The sequence below is a fragment of the Piliocolobus tephrosceles genome, chromosome 2 (genome assembly GCF_002776525.5).
Source record: "Piliocolobus tephrosceles isolate RC106 chromosome 2, ASM277652v3, whole genome shotgun sequence".
NCBI lineage: Eukaryota > Metazoa > Chordata > Mammalia > Primates > Cercopithecidae > Piliocolobus > Piliocolobus tephrosceles.
The window spans coordinates 71808522-71829837 of NC_045435.1; the positions used below are offsets into that span (position 1 = coordinate 71808522).

The 21316-nt window shown below is 40.1% G+C and overlaps 1 protein-coding gene and 1 long non-coding RNA gene across 4 annotated transcripts in view; one reads left to right on the forward strand and one right to left on the reverse strand.

Annotated features, from left to right (window-relative positions):
• Positions 1 to 10841, reverse strand: part of LOC111533704 — a 28904-nt gene extending 18063 nt beyond the window's left edge. For both annotated transcript variants that reach the window (XR_002728946.1, XR_002728947.1), the window contains exon 1: positions 10419 to 10841. This is a non-coding gene — a long non-coding RNA (uncharacterized LOC111533704). The remainder of the gene's footprint in view (positions 1 to 10418) is intronic.
• ADAMTS9 (ADAM metallopeptidase with thrombospondin type 1 motif 9) overlaps positions 1 to 21316 on the forward strand; it is a 192312-nt gene that overhangs the window by 117585 nt on the left and 53411 nt on the right. For both annotated transcript variants that reach the window (XM_023200389.2, XM_023200398.2), the window contains 2 exons: positions 3510 to 3677; positions 10436 to 10609. In XM_023200389.2, coding sequence (XP_023056157.1) covers positions 3510 to 3677; positions 10436 to 10609 — 342 coding nt within the window. The remainder of the gene's footprint in view (positions 1 to 3509; positions 3678 to 10435; positions 10610 to 21316) is intronic.

The following is a 21316-nucleotide window of genomic DNA, read 5'->3' on the forward strand; positions in this document are numbered from 1 at the left end:
CAAAGTTGGGAGGAAAATCATTCTGTTACACAAAGTTGGGAGGAAAATCATTCTGTTACACAAAGTTGGGTTGTTTCCCAAGAAAAAAAAGTGAGAGTCCTATTGGCAAAGTAGGAGGCTTTTTGGCTGTGAATTTGAGGAACTAAATATTCCCTAGAGCAAGAACTTGTCAGATGTGTAACCAATAAACAGCATGTACTAGGTGACGCACTAAATTTAACCATTGTGTCTCAGTGACACATGGTGATGTAAAAGTCAGTGCCTGAGAAAGGACTGGAAATGATCAGATGGAAATGTCCCTCAGAATGTAAGAGCTGAAACTTGTGTTTATTTGATTATCAAAATGACAGCCCCTCTATCAAATCATAGTAGACCCATTAATAAACCTGTTAGATTTGAACATTTCCACGAGCAGCTGCCTTTCTTCATTGGTAAGTTAGAAAGCATTAAAAGAAGAGTGTTTGCTATCAGATTAGATACCTTGAGAATTTCCTAATTGCCTTTAGATCTTAACAACATTAGGCAAATAATATGTGTGGCGAGTGCTTCATTGTTTTTTCCAACTCAATTCCAGTCAAGTCCCCAAATTTAAAAACAAAAACAAAACACTGGAATGGGTAGGTTGCAGCTAGTCCAGACAGTAAAAAGATAAGGCATTGTATTTAGAAACTACTTCATCCATCTTCATTCCATGAGCAATAGATGTCAGTTATACCTCAGATAAATTTTTATCAGTAAGGTTGGTGATAATTTAACAATTTTTTCATTGTGCTGTTATTGTTTCCAACAGAAATATATTGATTTGTGTTGAAGTCATGTGGGAAGCACTGTATAAAGCATTGCAGTTATGCCATTCTGAAAACACCAATGGTCTCCACTAATAGTACCTATCTCTATTACTGAGTTTCACTGGATTATTGGGATGATTAAATTAGATGATGCATATAAAGTCTTAGGGTAGTGCCTGGCTCATAAATGTGAGAGAGTTGTACCTTTTCCAATTCTTCCTCTACAGATGGTTGCCAACTTTTAGGCTGTACCTTCTGATGACCACAGTAGATTGCTAAATTAATATTTCTAACAACTCTCTTTTCCCTTATATATTAAGAGACAGCTTGTTTGGACTATTTGTATATTGAAATGAGTATCCCTACGGATAGACTTGTGTTAAGGTCACCCATGTTCATTTGATTACTCTAACACAACTGTGTTTCTTCACCCTAGTCAAGCAAATTTTACCACCCATGATTCTATATCCTTTAAGTTTAACTCACTTCCTAGAAATAAATGTATCTTTGATTTCCAATGCTGTATCTCCCAGTTTTCCCCATCTCTGTAAGTGTTATCGCTGTCTATCCAGTGGCCCAAACCAGAAACCTGAAAGTTATCCCTGATACTGCCCTTTCCTCTCCACCCTAGAGTAGATCCATCATTTCTACTTCAAAAAAAAAAATACATCTTAAATCCACCAACTTCCCCTATCCGAGCATTCCTGAGTCAGTTTCTCATTTCCACTCACACTGTATTCCCATTTGGGCTCTACTCAACAAAGTAAATTTTTTGAAACAAAAATCAGACCATGTCTTACTCTGACTTGAAACTCTTCAGTGATTTTTCATCTTGTGCAGAATAAAATCCAAACTCATAATTGTAGTTCATAGCTTTGCTGCCTGACCCCAGGAAGCCCCTCAGTGAGCCCTCTTCCAACCACTCCAGCCTGTTTGTTTCCTAGTACTTATCTCAATGAATAACCATATATTTATTTTTGTCGTCACTTAAGTAATGTCCGTTTCCCTCACTGGTCTGTAAGCTCCATGAAGGTAGAGACTTGTCAGTTTTGTTTATCGCTATATTTCTAGTACTTTGCATAATTTCTGGAACATAGTAGGTGCTCTATAAATGTTTGTCGCATAAATAAATGAATTCATTCCGAATTCAATTGAACCCTTATATTATTTTCTTTTTGGAGAAACATTTTAAAATATTAAAATTTGTCACTATTAATAGGGATTGTCTGTGTGCAAGTCATCAGTCCACTTTTAGAGATTGTGGAGATACTTCTAGGAACTTCATTCTAAAAGCCTTCTAGAATTATATCGCAAAATCTTTATATAGATCAAACACTATAGGCTGAATGATGAATATTTTTGTTTTGGTATAGGTATTTCAAGTTGGGTGCCTTCCTTCCATCCTGTATACTCTATTAAGATTTTCAGAATGACTACTCCAAATCATAATATTCATAAAATTAGAGCCCAAATGAAAACAGCAATATTTTTACCTCCTAAAGTTAAAAAAATTAAAGCCAAATGTATTAATATGCATACTTTACATTTCTCTATGAGCAACTATTGAAAATTTTATAGTGGTTTGTGTTTACTAGAAAAACACTTCTGGTACATTTATGAATGGATAACTGTGAGCATGCTTGGTAATAGTGGCTGAATTAATATGAGGCTACATGTTTCACATGGTGCTATTTATTAGGCATAAAAGGGCATGTTGGTAATTTAACAGAATCACAAAGTTAGTGGGGGAAATAAGAAATATTGATAGAAGAAAGTGACACTTGAAATCTGTTTTCATTGCGTTTTCACATTTTGTTCTTCATTCTTAAACTCATTTCCCTCTAAAAAGCAAGACCATTATATTGGGAAATAATGTGTCTTGAAAACCTGAGCCAGCAGCTTATGATCCGAGTGGTAATGACTTCTGTAATCACTAATGAGGCAATGGACATTGCATATCTCAGCACACTCACTGGGGCCAGTCTCTTGCCTGTTTTACAAAAAGCTGTCATATCAAATTTTTGTCCCGACTCCATGGGCACTTTGATTCCTAAACCTCTCTGAGAAACCTAATCTGAAATCAAAGTCAAGTTTCTCAGATGTGGTCAGACAAGGTCACATTTAAAACAGTCCAGTGAATCTGCAGATCAAAGTTGAAAGGTAATGCCTCCCTCCCAAAATTGGCACAGACTTACCTGCTAGCTTACCTTTCAGTTTCTAACGTGCCTTTTTCACCTCTTCCCAATGGACTAGAGCTTATCCTCTGGAAAACGGTTGAAGAGTTTTATTCTTAAATCATTTAATGAAGAAATTGAACATAGTTGTATTTTAGAAATGCACCTTTATCCCAGTCAGTGAATCACAAGGCATTTTGTTGAAGAAATATCTCACTGTTTCATAGTAGGACTTCCTAAAATCAGAATTTCATGGTAATTTCAGGTTCATGAGCTTTATTTTTGGCTCCAATGATCAGGATTTACCCACACTCTTGAGTGAGCCAAAATGCCACACAGGATTGCTGCTGTAATGCTATGGACATTTTTTTTTCAATGCCACCTTCCTTCCCTATTGAGCCTTGAGATATTATCCAAACTGGCGCTGTAAAAGAGGGGAATGGTAACTCTTGTTAGGCATTGTCTTAACATCTCACAACACAGGTTTTTTCTCAAACTCCATGTGATTAAAAAACAACAACAACCTTGCCATTGCTTTATATTGCAGTGTTCTGTCTCTTGTGGTCGAGGGCATAAACAACGAAATGTTTACTGCATGGCAAAAGATGGAAGCCATTTAGAAAGTGATTACTGTAAACACCTGGCTAAGCCACATGGGCACAGAAAGTGTCGAGGAGGAAGATGCCCCAAATGGAAAGCTGGCGCTTGGAGTCAGGTGAGCAATGCTTCTCCTCTACTGACTGCTTCCTTACTTTTGGCCACGTGGCTGACACCAGTGTGTTCACTTGTGTTTCTGTGCACGGTTTTGGTTTTACCGAGGGGAGCTCGGGGACTGGGAGGGGAGAATCATTACCTAGATAGTCAGGATACTTACTAGCTGTGTGACATTGGGCTTCAGCCTCTGGAGCTTTGGATAATACCTATAATTAGGGGTGGCTGTGAGGGTGAATTCTAAGTGGAAATAGGGGTCAGATGGAGCACAGAGCAGTCCTTTAATACTTCACTGATGGCATTGCATTATCACCACATAGAAAACTACTAATTCAGACTGCACTGAAGCTGATATGGTCACCTGGCAGAAATTGAGTCTTTGTTTACCTTGAAGGTTCTTGAAGAAAGGGCTATCAACAGAAAGTGTTAGAAAATACCTCTGCCTGTTTGCTTATTTACAAAAGGTGAATGACAGGAGGGAGAGTTCTCTGTTATTTTCCAGCTATATAACCTTGGGTAATTTAGTTTTCCTGAGCCTACTACACCTGGCTCTTATGACGACTTAATGCAATCATGAATGCCCAGTGCTTTGCAGGGGTCTTGAATCTAGTAGGCTCTCGAGTAATATTTTGTTTGGGCAAGTGTGATGTGTGTGTGGGATGGATAAGGGGGTGAGTACCCAAGACACTGATTACAGTTAGACTCCACTAATTCTAAACATTTCATAAGCTAGTCAGGAACTGGGTGTGAGTTTCCCTGTTGAACTTGAAACAGGAACTTTAGAAGCTTCTGTTTAATCTATAAACACTGGATATGTGAACTAAAGCCATTCATATCAAATCCTTAGAATAGATCTGGTAACTCTACACTTGCACATTTTCTTAGTTTGGTTGAAGATGCCAACTTAAAAGTAATAAGGCTCAATTTCTTTTGAAATATTCTGTATTTAATGCTGCTCCTTCTCGCCACTAATCTGAATCAATGAGGTTTTACTGTATTTCTGGTGCTTCCGTGCAGTGGAGAATCATTCAGATGACTCCAGATAATCGATGGGAATCTAGGTTCAAGGTTGGCGGGCTCTAGAATGGATTCTTCCAGAGCCTAGAATCTTGATTCTTAAGGCCCCAAAATAGCTTTGGTCATAGCTACATTAACATGGGGAGGATTTGAGAATCCTCCATTTCAATATGACTAATGGAAAATTCCTTCAGAAACCTGAATGTATTTTCAATGCCCTGATCTAGCATCACTGCCCTCCATATCTTCCATCATCAATCCCCAGGGCAGTGGCCTCATCCCTCTCAAGGCCTTGATCGTAATGAAACACAGGGGTTTTGTTTGTTTTAATTTAACAATTAAAAAAAAAAAAAATCTGTACCCAGCCAGTGCTAGTTCCTCCTTTGCCTTCCTTCAGGGAGCATATTCAAGGCAGTATTTCATACCAATCATCCTTCTTAATGTTTTTCTAAGTGATCCTTATCATCTGTTAACTTCCATCCCTTTTATTTGTTGGAGCTATTTGATTCACGTAAAAGCTCACAGCTAGCATTATTTAAGATACCATGCTAATTAGCGTGTCCTCTTGTGGACTTTCACGATCTGTTACTTTTGTATGTTCCTTGGACTCTACTTATCTATTTGTATTTACCTCTGAATATTAAGTTTAGAGCACGTAAGTGATGCTCATGTTAAAAGCCAATATTCACAAAGGATAATTAAAATAATATTTTGGTCTTTATTGGTAAACACAGAGTGAGTTTTAATCCAGCATCGTGTGATCTTGATGGGAAGCCTACAATTGCTTACAAAGCTGAAATGATTAGGTTTAAACCCTGGGGGTTTTTGCCAACATAAGGTAATAGGATTATCAGAATGCCTCCCCAGAAAAAACTGCACCTGTTCAAAATGATTGCTTGGAAAAATCAAGTCACCTTTGTAGAAAATGCAAGTAAACACAGTTATATAATGGTCTGTGGCTAGCCTTATAATGTCCTGATTTGATTTGTAGAAACGAATTATAAAAGCAGGCAAGACAAAGTACTGCATGGGTAAAATTCAATTTAGGTAATTTAGAAGTGTACCTGAAAATAATCAGACCCAGTGGTTAATGGAGAAAGACGGTCTGCATGATTAAGGATTATTGGCTTCCTAATGATCCAATGGTAAACAAGAATATCCCTAAGGCTGTGATATTAAGCAAGAGTAATGATTGTCCACTTGCAGCAATATTTAGAAGATTTTATATCTGGCCTTTCTGTTTTCTGCCAGTAGTTACAGCCTAGTCATCCTGTCTTCAAGGTAGGAAAAATAACTGGTTTAATTTCTCATCACATCCAAAGGTCTGATGATGATATGATACATAGAATATTGGGATAGAAACTATGATAGCCATGGTAATCTTTACAGTCTCTCCCCCAGCATTGATGTTTTGAGATTTAAAGTGGAAATTTCACTTCTGTGTCTTCTGAAATCTTGAATTTGTAAAGAAAATCAGCTTTTCTTGAAGGGGGCGGAATTATCCTTACTAAGGCCTCAAAGGGTTTTGCTCTCTCCAAAAAGGTTACATTTAATTTGTTTGGATATTTTTAATCAAGAGCTAAGGAATGCCTATGAATTTTTAAGACAAAAATTAGCATCAAGTTCTTGATTCAGACTGACAAATGTGAAGACTCTATATTCCCATAATGCAAAAGCATTTCACAGTAAAACTTTTTTTTTTTTTTTTTTTTTTTTTTTTTTTTTGAGACGGAGTCTCGCTCTGTCGCCTGGGCTGGAGTGCAGTGGCCAGATCTCAGCTCACTGCAAGCTCCGCCTCCCGGGTTCCCGCCATTCTCCTGCCTCAGCCTCCGGTAAAACTTTTTTAACGTATCCTGTCTCTATAGAGTTTTTAAAATAAAGATCAAAAATAAAAAGAATAAATTATCAGATTATAATGAAAGTAACACACCAATGAGTTCATTCAATCAAGTCATTCATCAGTCCTGAGGCGCAGGTCTTTTTCACAGTTCAACACGTTTGTGGTCAGGATGGGCTTCACAAACTATGGAATGTCATGATTTCCTTAACAGCCCTTGTTGTCTTTCTTAGTGCTACAAAATATAATGATGTGTCTTGCAATCAGTGTTGTCTTACATTCAATGAAGTAAGCATTAATTTTTAAAAGATCTTCAGTGCTAATGCTGAAATAGAAACTGGCAAATTACATTAGGAATATACCATCCATTCTTGATTAAGACTTTTCTTATAATTACAGTTAGAGCAGCTGGGTTGTGGTGTCATTCTGAAGTGTCCTTCAAGTGTTTAATAGAGAAATGTGACAAATGAGTGGCTTGTGTTATTTGAGAAATTAAGGAAGCCATATGCATGTGGTCAGTGAGGAGAACCAGAGTTGCTTTAGTATTTTGTGCTTTCCATTTATTTTGGTTTTTTTTGAAGCATGGGCATTGATATTGAATTGTCTGAAGACAGGCCTCTCACCCACACCCTCACTCACCTAGTACAAAAGACTGCATCATATTAGCACCAGTTTAAAAACTGGGATCACAAATGCACATTCGCAGTAGCTATGCTACCTTGTCTAAGACAAATTTTACTTTGTGTTTTTGGTTTTGTTTTCGCTTGAGTTAGGATGATTATCTCTGTTTTTTGTTTTATTTGTTTGTGGAGTATCTGCCTAAAAGGTTTATTGGGAAGTATCAGAGGTGTTTTATGTAAAATGCTTAGCCTAGAGCTAAGCTTTCAACTGGGGGTGATTTTGTAACCCACGGGACATTTGGGAATGTCTAGAGACAGTTTTGTTTGTCACAACTTTGGGGGAAATGAGGAGGAATGCAACTAGCATCTGGTGGGTATAAACCAGGGATGCTGCTAAACTTTCTACAGTGCACAGGAAAACCCCCACACAAAAAAAGAATTATTTAATTGAGAAACCTCAGTATGCTAGCATATACTGTATGCTAGTATAGAAAGCCTAGCATATAGTACATGCTTAGTAAAAGTTTGTATTATTGTTACTATTATTACTTATAAAAGTTGGTTTATATAGTTATTTTTCAAACTAATCGCTGCTTTAATGTCATCACCATAATTTCAGCAGTAATCCTGGAAGAAAGTACTTTAAAACTCTTTCTAGGTTTTCAAGTATGTATTATGATTCCCTAAACATGAAAAGTTCCATGGAGATTCTTTCTCGCTATGGAAATAAGCATCAAGTTCCCCTTTTAAGTTGGTGAATTCTGCATACTAGCATTGCACAGTGGGGAGTAGAGAGAGATGAAACATAGCTCCCAGCTCAGTAGTTCAGAACGAAAAACATCTACTTTCAAACCTGCACGAATAGACTGTGGTGGTGGGATGATGGCTGTAGAGGGAGCACATTAATAGAGGCCATTCAGAGTTCGTTTTCATCTGCAAACGAACTAAAAGGTGTACTGAACAGAACAAGAAAACTTGGATTTACACACACATACACATACCACCACCATCACTGCCTCCAGGGTCACACAGAGGTCTTTCGGATGCTGTTTTATTCATGGGGGTGCCTGCACAAATCTCTCAGAATTCCAAGCAAGCCTGGCTAGCTCTGTGTGCAAACTGTTGCCTCCCTTGAGACAGCACAGGAAGAAAAGTTGAACACAGAGAACTAACTCCGATGGAGTGCACCTCATTTTGAGCAAAGATTACTGTGAATGCATTATTCAGAAAGGCAGGCTTGTACCTTGCTGTGAGCACTTAAGTCATGTAGAAACTTTTGAATGCGGTATTTCAAAGCTGGCTTTGACATCATGAAAATCAGAAGCCAGAGTGACATATTGTATAATTGAACCTTCCTGTGTCTTAATTTGTCTTTTGAAAAATTATCAAACACTGTAGGAAGTGATTTTTTAAATGTTGGATACTTATGGCTCTTGGTACCGTGCCTTCATTGAACCATAAGTAATTTTTTCAATTACAATATCATCAAAAAGAGGTTTCATTTATCTAGTAGCCTGAATAGTCTTATACATTCTAAAAGTCTTTAAATATGTTTTCATTTTTCTTTAGGTTGTTAAAACATTATGGGATTCTGCATATATTTAAGCCCTATGCCAAACTCAAATTTGTTTACAATATTCTTTCTGCATTTCTATTTGGATGTATTGTTCCAGAAATGTGCTCTTTTATATTTAAGACCCCAAATTGAAATAGTCAAAAGACTTTTTGGTTGTTGTTTACTGATGATGATAATGTTTGAACATTTCTGTTATTTATGGGGTAGCTCTACCATGTTACAGTACATTCTTTTCCAGTGTAATCGATAGGAAATATTCATGTAGCTCTAATGAGCATTAAATGGCCATTCTCTATAGATAGGGTTATCACTTGTGTTCAGGAACCCTCCCATTACACCCAGGACATAATGACTTTAAAAGTCTGGTTTCTTGTGGATCACATACTCATTCAATCCAATTAATACAGTTGAACCCAAACAATAGTAGCTATGTTGATCCAAAATATTTTCTTCTGTTCAGCTAGCTTTGATGTGAACATATGGTTCTCCTCTCTGGCATAGATTTATCTGAAACACTATGCTTTCCCAAGTTACCTTCTAAATATAATTACCTGTTTTCTTAAAATCTGAAATGGAGAGAAAATTAACATTCAGCAGAATCCATTTGGGTGTGATTCTTGATAGTAAATTTCCATTAATAGCCTCAGAGAAAGTTGAATGATGCTACAGGTTAATTGGAAAATAATTTTTTCAAGTTTGAAAGAGCATGATTCTATTATTTAAGAAGACTTCCTCCTAGGAATATGGCTTTAATGTATGTTAAGCTTGTTTTCTCAACACCAGACCAATAAATGGGAATGGAGCTATCACAAAATTTGGAACTAATTTTTAATAGCTAAGTATAATAATATGCCATTCTTTCCAAATGTTGCGTTTAGTTTCTGGTTGTCAAAACCTTAATCAAGACAATAATTCTTGGCCTGGCCATAAGTGAGATTATGAAACCCAGCAATGAGGAAACTATTAAAAAATTAATTTAGAGGAAAGTTAATTGCAGATTTAATATGGTGTTTTGCAACTTGGTCAACAAAATATTTCAACATGATTAACAATATTTTTCAAGGGCTGAAAACATTAAGCCCGAGGAAATGGTTTTTCCTGTGAGCTTTTATTCTTCATATATTCATCTGAGGTTGTAAATAGACACAAATTCTTTAGTGAATTCTGTGGTTAAAAAAAATTCCCTTATCTCCATGAATAGGAGCAAGAAAAGGAAGAGACTGGAGAAAATAATTCTACTTATAAGGTCCTAAAATCTTCAGTGGTTTACTCTCCTTGGGTTATATTTTTAATCTGCCAAGAAATTCTTCTTGTACAACACTATCTCTCCAGTTTTCATGAATCTCAAATCCTCCAGGATAGAAGTCATTTCAAGTTTTTCATTTCTCATGGCAGCACTATTTCTAGGTTGTGCTAAATGTTTTATAATGATTTCTATCAACCTCTTCAATCCTTCAAGAATTTCATTAACTTGAGGGATTCCTCCAAACTTGAGCACCTTGCTCACTCTCCAGCATGGATAAGATAAGCAGTGAGTTTCCAAGTTTAAGACATGATCTGGGATCCCTTTCATTGCAAATTAGAAAGCGATGTGATAGCTATGAAAGTCATTGGATTAGGAGTGCATTCCCCTCCTCTGTGACCCTCGACACCCCCCGCGCCCCCAAAAATAAATGAGCCGAAGCTCCCACTTACGTCCTCTGTCTTCTTAGTGCTCTGTGTCCTGTGGCCGAGGCGTACAGCAGAGGCATGTGGGCTGTCAGATCGGAACACATAAAATAGCCAGAGAGACCGAGTGCAACCCGTACACCAGACCGGAGTCGGAACGCGACTGCCAAGGCCCACGGTGTCCCCTCTACACTTGGAGGGCAGAGGAATGGCAAGAAGTAAGTAGAGCCACGAAGGGGTACCTGCCAGGCATTTCACATGTGTGCCCCTTGCTATCATCACATCTGTTCCCTATAAAGCCAGAGAAGTCATCGAGCACGGTTACAATGCTGGCTCTTTCCCAAAAGGTTCAATGTTAGACTCGCGCGTTCGCTCCAACAAGGGTGGGAGAACTTCTTGTTTTTAAGCAATTCCTACGTCTGTCTGCGTTCCTGAGTGTTCCAAGTCTGGCCGCCTCAAAAAAAAAAAAAAAAAAAAGTAACAGGCCACGGGCCAAATGCATTCAGATATCTTTCACAGAAGGAGGGGGAGATAGAAGGAATATTTTAAATATGTCATTTTTGTCTAGATTTGGTCATTCTGTATTTGTTTAAATAGCCACAGGGCAGACTTTAGGTAGAACCTACTCTGTATTTTTCCTCTTTCTGTGACTTCAGCTGTCGGGTAGAAGATGGGCATTCATGTGAAACCTTGATTAATTAGTGAAAGATTTCTAACATTAAAAAAAAAAAAAAAAAGGAATAGTCTCTGAAGAAACTGCTCCGTTGATGGTCCATGCAGAAGTGGATAAGACTTGCTTTTTCCCTGGCTTCAAGTTAATGTTTGGTGAAAGAAAACATTGTGTCCATGGGGAAGAGTTCGGCCAGGGAGGTTTTGTAGGAGGTAACCTCTGTTTCCAGAACAGAAGATTAAATTGTAGAAAAGGTGGGGAAGAATTAGAAAGCAAAACCACATCCACTGATGTTTACATAAAAAACAAAATGCATGCCGTTTGAGGTGCAGAGATAATGAAAGATAAGACAGGAAATCCCCCACCATGAAGAGCTTTTCAGAACACAAAGAAAGGGTATGGTTGGGAGAACAGTTCGACTGTACCCCTGGCACTGTGCTGGGTACTTTTTGTTCATTGCTTCACTTAATCTTTTTAACCACCAGGCAAGGTGAGTATTACTATTATCATCATCCCATTTTGCAGGTGAAAAAACTGAGGTTCAGAGAGTCTATGTCATTTACCCAAGTGTCATATACCTAGCACCTAGCAAGTAGAAGCAGCAAGACTTGATGCTAAGTTTGTTCTGTTAAACCAGTATGAAATACTAGAACTGCAGCCTTTAGCCTATTGGGATTCAGCCACCCAGCCCTTCCCCTTCCCTCGCCTCCTCGTGGATTACTTCCATTGTTTGCAGTAATTTCTTTTCTTTAGGAAACTCACCCTCTCCATCTACTCAGTCTTTTTGCTGTTTTCCTTCTTTACTTTTATATTCCCACCAGAGAGTGGCAGGGAGGAATTCCTAAAGCAGTTACATTTCAGATTTACAGCTCTTGAGCCACATGAGTTATTTGGAACCCTAGAGCTCATAAAATTCTATAGACTTGGTTCATATCCCAGCGCTGCCACACATTAGCCAAGGACTTGGAGCAAGGATTTTTGATTTCTCTGAGCCTTGGATTATCCATCTGTAGAATGGGGATAAAATAACTTTGCAGAGTTGTTCTGAGAAAACTGGAGATAGTAGTGTTATCTATTACCAATTATGGTTTGGGGATTGGCAATATCAGATATGGAAGGAAGAGGAGACTCCCTCATCTGTCTCTCTCTCCCCCTCCGTGTGACCTCTTGATTCTCTTTGTTTCAGACCCACCATGGCCTGCTCTCTCCATCTCCCTCTTTGTGTCATGCTAAACTCAACCCTGCTCCGAGCAGCAGAAAGTAAGAGAGTGTTCAGAAATGAATCTAAGCTGACTGCTCGTGCTTTAGCCAGCTTTTGAAAATGCTAGAGACAATCATGAAAATGCACACTCTGTTTACAATTCCTTTTGCATCCCAAAGAACGGAAAAACCTTGCCACGTATGCACTGAAGAAATTCTTCTCTGATCGTGCAAAATATGCCTAAAATTTACTTCTTTGCATGTGTTGTGCAGATGGGTTTTTTTTAAACCTTACTCAAATATTGCTGTTAAACTCTGTGGAAGAACACAAGGCTTCAGGAGACAGCCTGGCCTGGGCCTCTATTTAAGAAGCTTACTAGAGGGTTGCCATTCTCACGAAGAGAAAAGACTCTGTGAGTAACAGGAAAAGCAGAGTCTAATAGTCACCCTCCTGGGAACCCACTTTCTCTCTGCCTTCACCTAAAGTGGAGAGTCTAAGGAAGGAATACTGGGGTGGTGAAAGTGGATGGAATATCATAGGAGATATCATAGGAGAATATCATAGGAGATACATCCACTATGATATCCTATAGGAGGCCTGTCATTGGCAGAGTGATGCCCAGGGCAGCTGGAGGTGGGGAGAAACCCCACCAAAAGTCTTCAGGTTTCCCATATATGCAAGGCCTGCTGACAGCCTGCTCAGAATGTCTCTGCAGCAGCAAGACTGAGAGTGAAGGACAGTAACTGGGCAATTACCTTAATTGATCAAATCAGGAAAAGGGTGGCCACGCCTCCTGTTTGCCTGGGGTAGTCCTCGTGTAATTATTAATTGTTCCTACTTTTATGATCAAAAGCGCCCTTGTTCAACAGTAAGTTGGGTGGTCACTTGATAAGACAGCACCCTTCAGGCTCCCCTAAATCACAGCCCTCACCTCCTTTCTTGCTCCCACCTCCTCTCACATCCATTCATTCAGCTACCATTTTACCTGATATCCACTGATGCAGGCACAGGTTTCCACTTTTCTCCCACACCTAGTGACATCTTGACCTGAGGTCGGAGAGTGTGCCACAAGGCAGCCTCTCAGCCCACTGAATGGGATGTGTGGGAGCCCCCCATTATAGGATGCCCCTTCTTTCTTAGCAGTCCTTGGTCACCACCTCAGAACTCTTGTTTGCTTGAGTGTGCACTTTGCCTTTTGCTTCCCCTTTTAATAGTCCCCTATGTGAACTACTAAAACCCACCAGTTTGTTGGCAAGGTGTATTTCATGCTAGGTCTGTGGGATGTGGCACCGTCCTCTTTTTGAGAAATAATCCAGGCATCTGCCTAGAGAAGCACAGTTTCTGCACCCTTACCGCGGCATGGTCATCAGGGATGTTCTGTACAACCACACAGGTTGTACACTGCACAACTTTGAGGGGTGCCATTTTTATCGGCTATAATGTGAGGAGCATCCCCTAGACTTGTATAGTACAATGGCCCTAATACTGATGATAATAAAAATAATAAAGCTTGTTGTTTACTAAGCTACAAACCAGGCACTATGTTGAGTATTTTCACATGAAGTACTTCATTTAGCCCTTTCCATAACTCTCTGATGTAGTATTTATATTTTTATCCTCATTTAATAGGGGCAACTTGGGGCTTAGGTAGGTTAATTTATCAGTGATCATGCATTTAGCAAATAATATGGCTAGAATTGGAAGCCGAGAAGCCTGTCCTCTGACACCTACATGCTGAATCATTATCTTCACTAATCCCATGCCAACATACACCTAAAGTGAATTATTTTATTTTCCTCTCAATGACTTGCCAAGCCTCTTACTGGAGAGTTGCTATCCAAGTGTATTCCCTTTACTGGGTTATAATACCTACCCCTTCTAAAAAGGAGATTCTTGATCTAGTTGGCTATCAGACTTTAAGCCATGTCACCGGGTGAGTCTTGATGATGTTGGAGCCCCTCAGTGGACTTGCCCTGTTCATTGTGAGGCCCATTGGTTGTTCAGGGGCAAGGGGCATCAGGATGCCTTCTTGATACCATGAGAGTAGAGCCCAGACTTTCAGATATAGGGCAAAATAATTGGACAAGAGAAAAATGCTCTATCCACACATCCACATCTCGTTTTGTTTATACCCTAGAAACAACATGTTGTAAGCAAAATTCTATTCAATGTGTGGCTCTGAAAAGTTGACTCTGAATTTCTAGACTTCACTTAGCTCATCTGCAAAATGGGAATTATATGGCAGACTTAGCTCAAGGGTCACAGTGAGGATTTGGTGAGATGACATGGTTCGACATGGTGACTAGCACATTTTAAGTCTTCCCAAAGTAGACCTCTTTTTAGTACAGTGGCCTTCCAATGGAGGCTTCTGGTGATGACAGCAGTTTGGCTCAGCCTACACCTTATGATGTTGGGCTTCTAAATATCACTTGCCAGCTTCAGGTGAATAATTTGTCCTCACAGTGATCAGTTTTAGCCACTTTAGAATTATAATACTCATGAGGCTATTTGGTAGAAAAAAGTTAAAAAAGACTTTTTAATTCTTTTGAGAATTATTATCACAAAGGATTGACTTGTTAGTAATATCACACTCTGACATATAAATTCACTTAGAGCAGCAGAGGTCCTTCTGATCAAATTTGAATCGTGATTGTATAGGGCTATGCATCTGCAGCATTGAGGAATAGATCTCACAGGTCCTGCACATGTTCTTTTTCTCTTTTATCTGGAATACTCTCTTCCCTTGTAGTACCTCTTCATCGTAAGACCACCTTGCTCTGACCTTCACCTCAGTCACCTTTTCTCATCCTTCAGGCCTCAACCTAGGTGTCACTTCTTCTCAGAAGACTTTGCCAATCACACCACCCGACTAAATCTGAGTCAGATGCTCCTCCACTCGGCTCTCACAGCACCCTCAAATTACTGTACTCTGGCAGTTAGCACCCAGAGTTTTCATTGCCTGTTTTCCTCATCTCTGTTATCAGTTATTTAAGGTCAGGAAGTTTGTTCACCAGAATCTTCTCTATCATTTAATATAGTACCTACAGCATCAAAGACACCTGTTGAGTGAATGAATCTGCGAATGAATGGAGGAACAAAATAATGGATGGCTGGAAGGAAAGAAGAAAGGAAGGGAGGGAGAAAGGAAGGAGGGAAAGATGGAAACAAAGAAGGAATGAGGAAGGAAGGGAGGGAGGGAGGGAGGGAGGGAGGGAGGGAGGGAGGGATAGTAACATAGAACAGTGCCAGCTAATTGATGGACTTTCATCTTTCACTCTATAGAATAAAGGCATTCTAAAATGACTTTTAGAACATGAAGCAGGCTGGACACAGTGGCTCATGTAATCCCAGCACTTTGGGAGGCCAAGGAGGGAGGATCATTGAGCCCCGGAGTTTGAGACCAGCCTAGGCAACATAGTGAGACTCCATATCTACAAAAAAATAGAAAAAATTAGCCGAGTATGGTGGCATGGACCTGTAGTTCCAGCTACTTGTGAGGCTGAGGTAGGAGGACTGCTTAAGCTCAGAAGGTCAAGGCTGCAGTGAGCTATGATCGGGCCACTGCACTACAGCCTGGTTGACAGAGCAAGACCTTGTCTCAAAAAAATTAAAAATTGGGGGCGGAGCAAGATGGCCGAATAGGAACAGCTTCAGTCTCCATCTCCCAGCGCGAGAGACACAGAAGACCGGCGATTTCTGCATTTTCAACTGAGGTACTGGGGTCATCTCACTCGGGAGTGCCGGACAATCGGTGCTGGTCAGCTGCTGCAGCCCGACCAGCGAGAGCTGAAGCAGGGCGAGGCATCGCCTCACCTGGGAAGCGCGAGGGGGAAGGGAGTCCCTTTTCCTAGCCAGGGGAACTGAGACACACAACACCTGGAAAATCGGGTAACTCCCACCCCAATACTGCGATGTAACACCGGCACACCGGAGATTATATCCCACACCTGGCCGGGAGGGTCCCACGCCCACGGAGCCTCTCTCCTTGCTAACACAGCAGTCTGCGGCAATCTAACCGCAAGGCAGCAGCGAGGCTGGGGGAGGGGCGCCCACCATCGCTGAGGCTTAAGTAGGTAAATAAAGCCGCTGGGAAGCTCGAACTGGGTGGAGCTCACAGCAGCTCAAGGAAACCTGCCTGTCTCTGTAGACTGCGCCTCTGGGGACAGGGCTCAGCTAAAGGAGCAGAAGCCTGTGAAACACGAACGACTCTGTCTGACAGCTTTGAAGAGAGCAGTGGATCTCCCAACACCGAGGTTGAGATCTGAGAAGGGGCAGTCTGCCTGCTCAAGTGGGTCACTGACCCCTGAGTAGCCTAACTGGGAGACATCCCCCACTAGGGGCAGTCTGACACCCCACACCTCACAGGGTGGAGTACACCCCTGAGAGGAAGCTTCCAAAGCAAGAATCAGACAGGTGCACTCGCTGTTCAGCAATATTCTATCTTCTGCAACCTCTGCTGCTGATACCCAGGCAAACAGGGTCTGGAGTGGACCTCAAGCAATCTCCAACAGACCTATAGCTGAGGGTCCTGACAGTCAGAAGGAAAACTATCAAACAGGAAGGACACCTATATCAAAACCCCATCAGTACGTCACCATCATCAAAGACCAGTGACAGATAAAACCACAAAGATGGGGAAAAAGCAGGGCAGAAAAGCTGGAAATTCAAAAAATAAGAGCGCATCTCCTCCTGCAAAGGAGCACAGCCCATCGCCAGCAACGGATCAAAGCTGGTCAGAGAATGATTTTGATGAGATGAGAGAAGAAGGCTGCAGTCCATCAAACCTCTCAGAGCTAAAGGAGGAATTACGTACCCAGCGCAAAGAAACTAAAAATCTTGAAAAAAGAGTGGAAGAATTGACAGCTAGACTAATTAATGCAGAGAAGGTCATAAACGAAATGACAGAGATGAAAACCATGTCACGAGAAATACGTGACAAATGCACAAGCTTCAGTAACCAACTCGATCAACTGGAAGAAAGAGTATCAGCGATGGAGGATCAAATGAATGAAATGAAGCGAGAAGAGAAACCAAAAGAAAAAAGAAGAAAAAGAAATGAACAAAGCCTGCAAGAAGTATGGGATTATGTCAAAAGACCAAATCTACGTCTGATTGGGGTGCCTGAAAGTGAGGGGGAAAATGGAACCAAATTGGAAAACACTCTACAGGATATCATCCAGGAGAACTTCCCCAACCTAGCAGGGCAGGCCAACATTCAAATTCAGGAAATACAGAGAACGCCACAAAGATACTCCTCCAGAAGAGCAACTCCAAGACACATAATTGCCAGATTCACCAAAGTTGAAATGAAGGAAAAAATCTTAAGGGCAGCCAGAGAGAAAGGTCGGGTTACCCACAAAGGGAAGCCCATCAGACTGACAGCAGATCTCTCGGCAGAAACTCTACAAGCCAGAAGAGAGTGGGGGCCAATATTAAACGTTCTTAAAGAAAAGAATTTTAAACCCAGAATTTCATATCCAGCCAAACTAAGTTTCATAAGTGAAGGAGAAATAAAATTCTTTACAGATAAGCAAATGCTTAGAGATTTTGTCACCACCAGGCCTGCCTTACAAGAGACCCTGAAGGAAGCCCTAAACATGGAAAGGAACAACCGGTACCAGCCACTGCAAAAACATGCCAAAATGTAAAGACCATCGAGCCTAGGAAGAAACTGCATCAACTAATGAGCAAAATAACCAGTTAATATCATAATGGCAGGATCAAGATCACACATAACAATATTAACCTTAAATGTAAATGGACTAAATGCTCCAATTAAAAGACACAGACTGGCAAACTGGATCAAGAGTCAAGACCCATCAGTCTGCTGTCTTCAGGAGACCCATCTCACATGCAGAGACATACATAGGCTCAAAATAAAAGGATGGAGGAAGATCTACCAAGCAAATGGAGAACAAAAAAAAGGAGGGGTTGCAATCCTAGTCTCTGATAAAACAGACTTTAAACCATCAAAGATCAAAAGAGACAAAGAAGGCCATTACATAATGGTAAAGGGATCAATCCAACAGGAAGAGCTAACTATCCTAAATATATGTGCACCTAATACAGGAGCACCCAGATTCATAAAGCAAGTCCTTAGAGACTTACAAAGAGACTTAGACTCCCATACAATAATAATGGGAGACTTCAACACTCCACTGTCAACATTAGACAGATCAACGAGACAGAAAGTTAACAAGGATATCCAGGAATTGAACTCATCTCTGCACCAAGCGGACCTAATAGACATCTATAGAACTCTCCACCCCAAGTCAACAGAATATACATTCTTCTCAGCACCACATCACACTTATTCCAAAATTGACCACATAATTGGAAGTAAAGCACTCCTCAGCAAATGTAAAAGAACAGAAATTATAACAAACTGTCTCTCTGACCACAGTGCAATCAAACTAGAACTCAGGACTAAGAAACTCAATCAAAACCGCTCAACTACATGGAAACTGAACAACCTGCTCCTGAATGACTACTGGGTACATAACGAAATGAAAGCAGAAATAAAGATGTTCTTTGAATCCAATGAGAACAAAGATACAACATACCAGAATCTCTGGGACACATTTAAAGCAGTATGTAGAGGGAAATTTATAGCACTAAGTGCCCACAAGAGAAAGCAGGAAAGATCTAAAATTGACACTCTAACATCACAATTAAAAGAACTAGAGAGGCAAGAGCAAACACATTCAAAAGCTAGCAGAAGGCAAGAAATAACTAAGATCAGAGCAGAACTGAAGGAGATAGAGACACAAAAAACCCTCCAAAAAATCAATGAATCCAGGAGTTGGTTTTTTGAAAAGATCAACAAAATTGACAGACCGCTAGCAAGGCTAATAAAGAAGAAAAGAGAGAGGAATCAAATAGACGCAATAAAAAATGATAAAGGGGATATCACCACCGACCCCACAGAAATACAAACTACCATCAGAGAATACTATAAACACCTCTACGCAAATCAACTAGAAAATCTAGAAGAAATGGATAATTTCCTGGACACGTACACTCTTCCAAGACTAAATCAGGAAGAAGTTGAATCCCTGAATAGACCAATAGCAGCCTCTGAAATTGAGGCAACAATTAATAGCCTACCCACCAAAAAAAGCCCAGGACCAGATGGATTCACAGCTGAATTCTACCAGAGGTACAAGGAGGAGCTGGTACCATTCCTTCTGAAACTATTCCAATCAATAGAAAAAGAGGGAATCCTCCCTAACTCATTTTATGAGGCCAACATCATCCTGATACCAAAGCCTGGCAGAGACACAACAAAAAAAGAGAATTTTAGACCAATCTCCCTGATGAACATCGATGCCAAAATCCTCAATAAAATCCTGGCAAACCGGATTCAGCAGCACATCAAAAAGCTTATCCACCATGATCAAGTGGGCTTCATCCCTGGGATGCAAGGCTGGTTCAACATTCGCAAATCAATCAACGTAATCCAGCATATCAACAGAACCAAAGACAAGAACCACATGATTATCTCAATAGATGCAGAAAAGGCTTTTGACAAAATTCAACAGCCCTTCATGCTAAAAACGCTCAACAAATTCGGTATTGATGGAACGTACCTCAAAATAATAAGAGCTATTTATGACAAACCCACAGCTAATATCATACTGAATGGGCAAAAACTGGAAAAGTTCCCTTTGAAAACTGGCACAAGACAGGGATGCCCTCTCTCACCACTCCTATTCAACATAGTGTTGGAAGTTCTGGCTAGGGCAATCAGGCAAGAGAAAGAAATCAAGGGTATTCAGTTAGGAAAAGAGGAAGTCAAATTGTCCCTGTTTGCAGATGACATGATTGTGTATTTAGAAAACCCCATCGTCTCAGCCCAAAATCTTCTTAAGCTGATAAGCAACTTCAGCAAAGTCTCAGGATACAAAATTAATGTGCAAAAATCACAAGCATTCTTATACACCAGTAACAGACAAGCAGAGAGCCAAATCAGGAATGAACTTCCATTCACAATTGCTTCAAAGAGAATAAAATACCTAGGAATCCAACTTACAAGGGATGTAAAGGACCTCTTCAAGGAGAACTACAAACCACTGCTCAGTGAAATCAAAGAGGACACAAACAAATGGAAGAACATACCATGCTCATGGATAGGCAGAATCAATATTGTGAAAATGGCCATACTGCCCAAGGTAATTTATAGATTCAATGCCATCCCCATCAAGCTACCAATGAGTTTCTTCACCGAATTGGAAAAAACTGCTTTAAAGTTCATATGGAACCAAAAAAGAGCCCGTATTGCCAAGACAATCCTAAGTCAAAAGGACAAAGCCGGAGGCGTCACGCTACCTGACTTCAAACTATACTACAAGGCTACAGTAACCAAAACAGCATGGTACTGGTACCAAAACAGAGATATAGACCAATGGAACAGAACGGAGCCTCCAGAAATAATGCCACACATCTACAACCATCTGATCTTTGACAAACCTGACAAAAACAAGAAATGGGGAAAGGATTCCCTATTTAATAAATGGTGCTGGGAAAATTGGCTAGCCATAAGTAGAAAGCTGAAACTGGATCCTTTCCTTACTCCTTATACGAAGATTAATTCACGATGGATTAGAGACTTAAATGTTAGACCTAATACCATAAAAACCCTAGAAGAAAATCTAGGTAGTACCATTCAGGACATAGGCATGGGCAAGGACTTCATGTCTAAAACACCAAAAGCAACGGCAGCAAAAGCCAAAATTGACAAATGGGATCTCATTAAACTAAAGAGCTTCTGCACAGCAAAAGAAACTACCATCAGAGTGAACAGGCAACCTACAGAATGGGAGAAAATTTTTGCAATCTACTCATCTGACAAAGGGCTAATTCCCAGAATCTACAAAGAACTCAAACAAATATACAAGAAAAAAACAAACAACTCCATCAAAAAGTGGGGAAAGGATATGAACAGACATTTCTCAAAAGAAGACATTCATACAGCCAACAGACACATGAAAAAATGCTCATCATCACTGGCCATCAGAGAAATGCAAATCAAAACCACAATGAGATACCATCTCA